Source organism: Synchiropus splendidus, chromosome 7 (genome assembly GCF_027744825.2).
Source record: "Synchiropus splendidus isolate RoL2022-P1 chromosome 7, RoL_Sspl_1.0, whole genome shotgun sequence".
Taxonomy (NCBI): Eukaryota; Metazoa; Chordata; class Actinopteri; order Syngnathiformes; family Callionymidae; genus Synchiropus; species Synchiropus splendidus.
Genome location: NC_071340.1, coordinates 27925004 through 27935000, shown reverse-complemented (window position 1 = coordinate 27935000; position 9997 = coordinate 27925004). Strand labels below are relative to the sequence as shown.

The 9997-nt window shown below is 56.7% G+C and overlaps 1 protein-coding gene across 1 annotated transcript; it reads right to left on the bottom strand.

The window, feature by feature from the left end:
* Positions 1-868: 868 nt before the first annotated feature.
* hapln1a (hyaluronan and proteoglycan link protein 1a) lies at positions 869-5575 on the bottom strand. Its single transcript, XM_053870242.1, has 4 exons — positions 5446-5575; positions 2305-2649; positions 1937-2236; positions 869-1575 (listed from the first exon to the last, which is right to left on the bottom strand). Exons 1-4 carry the CDS (start codon positions 5522-5524, stop codon positions 1283-1285), a joined length of 1017 nt encoding a protein of 338 aa, XP_053726217.1. The 5' UTR covers positions 5525-5575; the 3' UTR covers positions 869-1282.
* Between the last annotated feature and the right edge of the window lie 4422 nt (positions 5576-9997).

Genomic DNA, 9997 nt, shown 5'->3' with positions numbered 1-9997 from the left:
CATCTGACTTGTTCCTGGTTCTACAGCAGTGGTGTGAGTAGGGACGCGGCTCAGGCAAGTCCTCAGTACATCGGTAGCATACGGCTGCTCTCTTCTGTGGCACGAGGGCAGCGGCGGGTGGAGAGCCTCCACAGACACCAGGGACGGGACGTCAACAAGGACTTCCAACACAGAAGAGAGATTTTTGTTCCTGTGGCTTCACAAGCATAGTGAGAACACAAGTGCAACATAAATGCGTGACAAGTCACGTGACATCCACAAAACCAGTTGGAATCTAGGAAAGTGCTGTCACATGGATCCGTGGCTCAACACTCTGATGGCCTGGGGGGGGGGCGCTGCCTGCTGGCGTGGTGCTCCTGCATGATGGAGCTGAAGTCCAGGAAGACCAGGTGAAGACTGGGCGGGCTCCAGGTGGGACGCGCCAGGCTGAGAGAGCGAGACCTTGGTGGGTGGCATGCTCCAGGAGGCCAGTGTGGAGCACATGTCTCTCGGCTCTGGCTCCAGCCCAACGAGTCGCTTTGGAGAACCACTAAGAGTTTTCATTGCTATTTTGTTGAGATGAATTCAACGGCCAGTGCATTGAGATAGAAGGGAAGCACCCTTATTGGAGGTGAGTTGTCTGAAAGTGGTATAAAGAGTTAAACAGGCGGAATGTTCACGGTGCTCCTGCAAAGCAAAACACCAAGTGCAGCAGGAGGTGAAGTCCCTGCTCCTCCTTGCTTCAACAGGACTGGCATGGATGGGCTCCGGCACCAACACAACCTGAGCTGGCAGAAGAGCAGCAGGGCGCTGGTTCATGCCAGGCGAGCGGTGGTGAGTCAACAGACCAGGCAGAGAACGGCGTGGTCACGTCACTTGCTTTCTTTATTTCAAAGGAGCCGCAGACGACCTGGCAACAAAACACAGGCGCCAAAGACGGTGGTCCGAAACAAGAGGCTGGACGAGCCTTCTGTCGCCTTCTGAACGAGGTGAGATGCCGTGGAACTCGAATTTGAGCGATGAATGTGCAGAAAGTGACGATGCCTGGCAGGAAGTGAAAGTCTCTATAAAAACATACAAAAATACAAATCTTTCACAGAGCGATTTACATTCATAATTCTGCTCGAGGCTAACTTCCATTAGTGTCACCATGCTTCCTGAACTGTGGTCCAGATGTCTACTTCTTTGTCTCTATCATTTCTACTTTTGTCCACTGTGCGCTTGTGAAGACCCAATCTGAGGGGAAAAGAGAGGCCATCCGAGGCCAGCCGCCTCCTTGCTCTCTGGCGGTTACGTGAGGCGCTCACTCTGCCTCGGCCCTGAAGCAGTAGACGCCGTAGAGGCGGAGCGTCTTGTTGGGGAAGCCCACCAGGCGCACGGCGGCCTCTGTGGGGCTGCAGTTCTTGCGGGGCCTGGAGATGGGGTAGCGCACGCTTCCGTCGGCCAGCCATCCGGCGTCGCAGCGGTCGTAGCCTTCCAGTTTCCAGGCGCTGTACATGTGGCCCACCTTGGCGATCTGGGCGCCGTCGTCCTGGCAGGCCTGCACGGCCTGGGCGAAGGACAGGCGCTCGGGCTGCACCAGCCAGTAGAAACGGCCTTCAGACGGGGGGGAGAAGGAGGTGGTGAGAACTGCTCAGTCCCTCTTCAGAGCATTTTGAAACGGAACCAGAGCGGAAAAAAGGTTTGACTCCAGAATCGTCCAACTGAAGTGGAATGAGCTGCACAGCATTGTTTGTGCTTCGCTCCTCCTCGACTTCATTGAACTTGTCCATTCTATTGTTGGATGACTCTTTCACTGTCATGAACACGAATGGACTCGTTTCAGGTCCCGGACCTGGCCGAGCCGCCGTCAAACCCTTACAGTCCGAGCTGGTGTTTTTCACGGCGCCTCGTCAGCCGCGCGCCTTCAAGCTTCATTGCGTTTGTTCAGCGAGTCGCGCTTCACATTCCCTCTCACCTTTCAGCTGAGTGGCGAAGCAGAAGACGTCGAAGCGGCTCATCCTGTTCTGCCGGCCGTAGGAGCGCAGGCCGGCGCGGCTGGCGGAGCCCCCGCAGGGCGCGCGGGGCCGGGTGATGGGGTACTGCACGCTGCCGTCCTGCAGCCAGCCGGCGTTGCACCAGTCCAGGCCGCTCCTCCAGGCCTGCAGCAGCTGGGCCTGGCTGGCCAGCGTGGAGTCCTGCCTCAGGCAGGCCTGCCGCGCCTCCGCGAAGGTCAGCTCGTAGCGGCCGGTGTGGGGGGAGTAGGGAAAGACCACGCCTGAGAAGGGGATGAGGAGCAGCGTGAGCTGGGCCCACATACCGGCTGCCCACCCGCACGTCGCTCACCCTCCGGGCTTCCAGACTCCACGTGGAGCGTGAGCTCCTGGATGGTGTCGACCATGCCGTTGATGACCTCACAGCGGTAGACGCCGCTGTCCTCCCTGGACAGGTCCCTGATGGTGAGGGAGGCGTCGGTGTGGTCGGCCTCCTGCAGGGAGACTCGCTCCTGGAAGCTCCCGTAGGTCTTGCGGTGGAAGCCCATGCTCAGCATGACGTCCTGGTTCAGAGCCTCGTCCTCCGCCACCTTGGTCCATTTGACTCGGATCCCCACGTGAGCCAAGGAGTCAGTGTCCTGGTGCAGCAGGCGGCAGGGGAGCGTGGCGTTGGCGCCGAGCTGCGCCTGGACCTGGACTGTGGAGAGAACAGGGGGATCAGGACGCCAGCGCTCTTGTGACCCGGCCAGGTTGGAGACCTGAGGTCCTACTGTGCTACAGTGACAGACGGCGCCCGGGTCCCCGGGTTAAATGGGAGCCACCAGTGTATACAAACCTTCTCTCTCCGCTGGCGCAGCTCCTGGTGCAGACCACCCTCCAACAGCCGCTTGTTTGTTCCTCCACATGAGTTCCCACAGTCCCCATGACCCGCTGCTGGGACCTCACAGGCTCTGCTTAGTTAAGGTGACCCAATAATAGCTGCCAGATGCAGCGATGTACAGGACCTTTGACCCCTCTCGGCGCTGGCCGGGCCTCAGACAAAGAGCCGTGTGAGTCCCGCGCACGCTGTCACAGAGCCGGACCCCGCGGCCGCTCGAGTGCAGCTGCGCTGAAGTCCTTCCTTCTCAGGTCACACATCCATAAAGCTGGTGAAGCTGCTGGACCTGCTCTGACGGCAGACTGGAGACTCAGGCGGGATGGAAACATCTCAGACGGCTTACAGGCTCTGCGAGTGTTGGAGAGCCGAGTGACATCATCCTCCTGCTGCAGTCAGCTCTCCACCGAGGGCATCATTACTATGGTCCCGCAGGCTGCTGTGGCTCCACGTGCCAGTGCAGCGCCATGCTAGCCTCTTGCTAAAGCTTCCCTCTGCTTCTGCTGACAGCGTCTGCTGTCGGGAAGGACTGAACCAGGTTCTACTGTCTCTTCACAGATGCTCTGGGTCCATCCTGCGCGGCAACAGTTGCCGCTCTCCTGCAGTCAGAGCCAAATAACCAGGGGCGGGACCCGGGGTGGCCTGGTCGGTCAGAGAGTGGAGATCGTTGGCCTGGGAAGGTTTGACACCAGAGTCCTGATCTGATTCCGATGACGTCCAGCGAGGCATCTGTGGTGCTGGATGGCCTCATCCGCAGCAGCTCAGTGAGAGAAGCGTGAAACCTGTTTGTGCTGCTCCTACACTCACAGCTGTGGCACAGTCGACGCCACGTCCTGCAGTGCAACCATCAACGTCCACCGAGGGGCCGTCCAAGCGGTGAGGGCTAATCAGCTCTAGCATTTGCTAACACTCCTTCCAGACGCCTTCCTGCTCTGGGAGCTGCTGCCTGTGGCGCCGGGACTCTCGTAAAGCCACAGGCTGCTGTGTGGACTCAGCCTGATGGACGGCGGCGGAAGCCTTTTGTCTGCTGTGGCCAAAACCCCCCGGACACATCCTGATAGCTCCAGCACGCTGGAGGTCACATGGACCTGTGAGAGACTGTGTCTGTGTGTGTGAGAGAGTGTGGTATTAAAAAGGCGCTGCAGCTCGCGTGAGGAGCGTGGAGCGCAGTAAACTCTGTCGCAGCCTCAGGTAATGGGAAGCATGTGCTTCTCCTCTGCTGGTGACCTACTTTGGAGTCTAGTGAAACTGTTGTGAGTCTCAAGAGCTTCAACGTGTGAGGTTTCAGGAGGAAACGTCAGACTCCTCCAGGATGGAGGCGCCGTCCATCAGATGGAGAGGTTTGAAGGTCACCTGAGTCGGCCCAAGGTCACCGGGCTAATCTCTCTGCAGAGGCTCGATACAGACTGAAATGGGACTCGCTGACTGCAGATAACAAAAGCTCCTCCTGGAGCTGTGGAGCGTGACCTTATGACATCCTTCTACCACTAGATGACAGTGTTTCATTCATTTGTTTTTAAAGTGAATTCCAGTGGACAAATCCTGTCAGAACCAATCCACGAATGTAAGTTCCTTCTGTGACTCGGAGACTGAGCTTTACTTCCCTGGTGGCATCATGCTGAAGATCCTCTGGCTTCAAATCACGCCTCAGGTGTCGCTGCCTTCCAGGCCTCTGCCGTGTGTGTGTGTGAGTGTGTGTGTGGTCAGACCCTGACAGAGCAGGTCTCCACCAGGAGTGACAGCTGGGACACACACACACACCTCAGCTACAGTGTGTGTGTGTGTGTGTGTGTGTGTGTGTGTGTGGTCAGACCCTGACAGAGCAGGTCTCCACCAGGAGTGACAGCTGGGACACACACACACACCTCAGCTACAGTGTGTGTGTGTGGCCTCACGGGGACACACACCTGGACCCTTGTTAGGCTCAACATGGCCGCCGCTCAGTGCGCATGGCAGGTCAGCACCCGGCACCGGCACTGACTCTCATGCGTCGGTCCCAAAGTACTGTGTGGCGTGAGAAGGAGTGGGAGGAGCCTCAGCGCAGGCAGGCGGGGGAACCAGGCAAAGAGCCTTTGTTTATTCTCAAGAGTTTACGGAGGAAGACTCGGCCTCCAGCTGGGCTGGTGCTCCTGTCATACGTGTGCGCACGCCCACACACAGGCAGCCACCTTTCCCCAGCCGTGGCTCACCTGAACCAGACTGAAATTCAACCATAATGTTTTCAAGTTCTGACCCGCTAATTGAGTTTGAACCTCCTTTCCCCTGGCCATCACCCTTTCCCCAGCCGCTCACCATGGACCTAGCCCCCCAGAACACACGGCTCACCTGAACCAGGACGCTGAACCAGACTGGAGCCCAGTTATGATCACCTCCTTATTTTGAAGTCTTGGACCTGTGGGGACCGGCGAAAGGTCCCCACAGGGACAGTGTCTTGTCAAGAACGGGTCCCCATGAGGCCGTATAAACGAGCATAAAGACAGGGCTCCAGTGGAGGTGACTGAGATGCTTTTCTTTGCAGCGAGCAACGCTCCAGTGCGGAGTATGACTTCAGACAGGACTGTGACATTTCATTCAAACAGAGGCACATGCATCCATGTCAGAGGACATGCTGAGTCTTACCTCTGAAGGGTGCGGCTTGGCCGGACGTCTGAGCGAAGACGCCGGCGCTCAGGAGCACGACGGCCAGCAGAGTGCTCATATTGGCTCTGGACCTGAAAGCGAGTTCTGGGCTGCAGATGTGGCTGTCTGACACGGGCTGCTGCTGCTGGAGGAGCTTTGCTCCTCACTGGTCCCCACAAGCCCCTTTTATTGGTGAGACCACTCCCCCAAGCTTGGTCACATTATCTGCTCAAACCCCCACTTTGGTTTGGAGGGGTGGGGGAGAGGGGCCCGCTGCGCAGACACTGGGCCACTGTGTGGAGGGGGAATCATGAGGGAAGTGAGTGGCACCTGTATGAGCGAGTGGATCCGGCGACGCTGCCGTCCAGCGCAGCGACGGGCTGCTTCCAACACAGTGGTGAGTGAACACGCCGTAAAACAAAGTGATGCATCGGCACTTTTCTCAGCCTTCCAGCTGCTCCAAGCCGACCGGAGCCTTGAGCGTGCGTCCCCGGGTCCGAACGTCCTGTGTGGTCCCCTCGGTCTGGGAAAGACAACAAAGCCAGGAGCTGAGTAACAGGCTGCAGATGGCGTTGCCGAGCGCTGGCTCGCTGCTGTTACCACAGCTGTGACAAGCTCCAGGCTGCTCTCTGACCCCGGGGGCAGTCGAGCGAGCCAGACGCTCGGGAGGGAAGCCACACTGCTGGTGACCGTGACGATGATGGACACCTTCAGATCAACAAACCAATTTGGTGGGTCAGGAGCTCCTCGTGTGTTGCCTTTGAAAGGTATCCCAAATGACTCAGGCTGAGGTTTCTTGAATCAACTGCCTTTGAAGGCAGGTCTTCACCAGGGCAAGATGAGGACACTCCCTTTGTCCAGCTCATGGTCAGTGGAGGTTTGGAACCACTCTGCGATTCGGTCCTCTGGCTCAGCTCTTTGTCCACCAGAGAAGATCCAGTCTTCTCAGGAGTGATGCAGTGCAGTACCTGACTCCTCCAGCGTCTCCAGGGTTTGGTTCTTGGACTCAGAGGAGCTTGACCCGGGTCACATCATACTTACCGGACTGCTTTCCAGTCTGCCTCTGTTTCTAACCATGTGGAGGACCTGCAGTCACCTGCAGAAGTTGTTGAGGTGACGGCCCAAAGATGAAGCCACAGCCCCTGCAGGACTGAGGCTGATCGAGGTCCAACTGCTGCAGAGTTCAGTGCAGTCAGTGACTTGAGTGGTCTTAAAGAGAGAGACAAAGACACGTGACGCCGGCTGTTCTCCTGGCCTCTGAGGAGACATCACGTCAGCACAGCACCTTCTCAACGGAAACGCACGGTTGCTCTTGTCTCCCACTGGAGCAGCTTCTGGTATGGAATGTTCTGGAGCAACATGGAGCATGAGTCTGTAGACACAAGCATGAAATCTCCGCGTGATGACAGGCACCGCAGACCCACCCTAGGACCTGTCAAGTCTCCTGCAGTCTCAGCTCCCAGACTCTGAGCCGGCCTGGCAGCCGGTCCACATCAGAGGTGTGTGATGCTCAGGAGGCCAGCACATCAGCCCTCCGCAGCTGCTGAACAGCCACCTTGAAGCTCCACCTGCGTGTTGGCTGATCTGACACATGTGAGCGGAGCAGGAGCCAGCAGCCTAGCTCCTGAAACAATGCGTGGCCCGCGTCCATGCGTCAGGTCACTGACGTATACTGACCTATTCCTCTTTAAATGAAGGGAAAGGGCACGTTTATCGCGCTGGGAAAGTCTGCCTGTCTTTAAAGATGGCCGTCTCCGGCGCCCGCTGCTGCTCCCTCACACATGCTGACTAAACTGACCGGGACACACACTCTTCTGGCCCTTCATGAGACCAGAGTGTTCAACTGGAAAGACAGAACAAAGTGTGCGCACGTGTCGTGCACACAGCTGCTGATGTCACATCTCATCTCACATCTTCATGAACTATATATCTCCATTCCCCTGCTCTGCATTACTCATGAAGCCAAAGGTTGTAGTGAGTCATCAGCCTTGTTAAACAAATCGTGTTGAGGGAGGAGCACCAGCTGAGCCAGCGCTGTCTTGGTCGCCGTGACATGGAGGGTAAACTGTGTAAAGAAGCACTCAGCACTCCCAGAGTGGGAGGAAGCCTCCGAGTGGGCGAGGCGTGTGGAGCTGCTGCTGAAGACTGCTGAGGAGTGACGCCCGTGATTTCTCCTATTCTTCCCTGTGATTTCAGTCCGTTTGATTCTCCCGGTTCTGTGACTCTTTCCGCTGGACTCCTCTTGTTCCCTGCAGTAAATTGGCTCTCCTGGTTCGTTCTCTTGTTCTGTGTGCTAGCTAGCTTGTTTTGGATGACTCTGTCTGAGACCCTGGTGCCTGAGTTGGTGCTTTGTTTCGTCCTGTTTCCGTGTGTTTCCTGGTTTATTCTGTGGTTTTACTATCTCTGTTCCTTGGGCTTTTGTCTCTTTGTTCCTTGTGATTTAAGTTTGTTTGTTTCTCCCGCTTCGGTGACGCATTCCGTTGGACTCTTTTTCATGTTTATGGACTTCTGCCTGTTTGGACATTCAGACTTGGCTTTGTCTCTCCCGCTTCAGTGATACTTTCTGTTGTGTTTTTGTTGCTTGTTAACGTTTCAAATTATTTTGATTCGCTCCTGCCTCCTGCGACTATCACCACTGCGCTTGGGTCCCGCTCCCGCGTCTTGACTCGTGACTGTGTCGACAGGCAGACGGAGCTGATGGGCTGATGTTATCCATCAGGAGAGCGCCGGCGTCTCTCCAACACCACATGTGCGACACAGATGTGACTGAAAACCGTCTGCCCTGTGTCCATGTCAACACGATGCTGCGTGTCAACCAATAGTGAGCTGTGGTGCCAACGCAAGGCCATAACACACTGGAGGGAGGGCAAACTGTCGACCTGTGGACGGGAGTGGGTCTGAATTGAAGCCAGATGTGACTCCAACTCACTGAGGATTGAAAGAGCTGAACAGTGGAGGAGGAAAGGTCCAAGCAGGGATCCAGACAGAGTCACCTGGCACTGGGCTGAAAGTCAGACTTCAATTTCTTTCTCTTCCTCAAGAAGATGTTTAGGTTTCATCTGGACCTCGCGGGCTTCTGATCATGAGCGTGGAGTGAATCTTCCTCCCTCCAGTGAGAAATGCAGGACAGAATGGAAGCAGGTGCATGGGAGACTCAGACAACAGGTGCGTCTCTGTAGAAGCTCCATCTCAACTGAAAAGTCATCACTGGTGAACGCACCGGAGCAGAGACGGTTGGACAGTTGAGGTGCTGAAGGGGCGTGTCTGAGAGGAGAGGTGCTCCAAGTGAGTACTGGAATCTGACCTGGACCCACAACACCGACGCCCTGTACCAGAGGGGACCTTTGATGGCTGGGTGGTGGTCTGCTGGGAGGAGACTGAAGCAGCAGGTCAGGAGCTCTGTCCTGGGCTGTGCCCTGGACTCTGTGGAGCAGGTGAGTGAGAGGAGGAAGCTCACCTCTGCTCTGAGACACCAAGCGGCGCCACCGCCGGGCCTTCATCCCCACATGGGCAAGAACCTCACCAATATAGAAAAAGGTGTGGCCTGACTTTACCGACTTCAGTTGGAGAGTGTGAAGCTGCTCCTGCGCTCTGGATCATGAACCTGTCACGTCCCATCGGTCACATGACGTTTTGAGCTGGATGACCTCAGGATCAGGAGTCAGCAGTGAGGGCGTGATGGCACCAGAGGAGGGTCGGCCGCGGGACGCTTGGTGCCGAGGCACGCGCCGCTGCTGCGTCCAGGAGCTCAGGAGAGCGACGGCTCTGACACAAACACATCCATCAGGCCTTACTGTTCAATAAACCTGAAATGGCTTTTTCCCATCAGCGCTGCAGCTGATCAGCTTCAACAGCTCATAAAGCGTCTGTTAACACGGCGTTGGCGAAGGTGTGGGCCAGTTAAACAAAGAAGCTCAAAACACAGCTCTGGCTGGTGTTTTTATTACGCCTGCTTTCCCAATGAGTTTCCCCTGGCTCCTGTTTGAGACCCCCCTCGATGGTCCAGCCACTTCAGTGGCATGCAGCGGTGCTCAGCTGCTCCTTCTTCCACTGAGGTCTCCAGGCTTCACACCAACTGGAGCAACACGTGCTCCCAAACGTCAGGGTTTTCCTGCTTTTAAAAGCACCTTTACGATGCCAGCAGGAACGAGCCGGGGGGGTGAGGACATTTGTCTCCCACTGTTTTGTAGCGTCTCCTTCAGGATTCAGTAATGACGCTGTGTTTCCAAGCCGCACGAAATCCTCCCGCACGTTCCCAACCCCAGTCCCAGTCCATCCACGCACGCACATCCAGTCCAAATGATGCTGGTGAAAAGAGAGGAAATCCAACAGGATTGGCCGCTGGGTCCCACGGCATGTGGTGACATGAATCCAGCGGACGCCATCTTGCTGCGACCTTGGAAGCTGCTGCGGCTGCTTGTAATCTCGAGGCTGTTCTGGCCCTGCCTGGACCATTTGGAAGATGGTGGGACTCAGGGGCTTTTCACACTGCGGCCTCTGAGTCCGATGCGCCCCCTGCTGTGCAGCCTCAGGCCATGTCCCTTTCTCCCTC

What these genes read in the sequence shown, in the direction of transcription:
- hapln1a (XM_053870242.1), bottom strand. Translation starts at nt 5,524, where the DNA reads ATGAGCACTCTGCTGGCCGTCGTGCTCCTGAGCGCCGGCGTCTTCGCT. An exon ending in CCAAGCCGCACCCTTCAGAG is followed by an intron (nt 2,650 to 5,445) that starts GTAAGACTCAGC and finishes TTCTCTCCACAG; the next exon opens with TCCAGGTCCAGGCGCAGCTC. An exon ending in CTTCGCCACTCAGCTGAAAG is followed by an intron (nt 1,576 to 1,936) that starts GTGAGAGGGAAT and finishes CCCCGTCTGAAG; the next exon opens with GCCGTTTCTACTGGCTGGTG.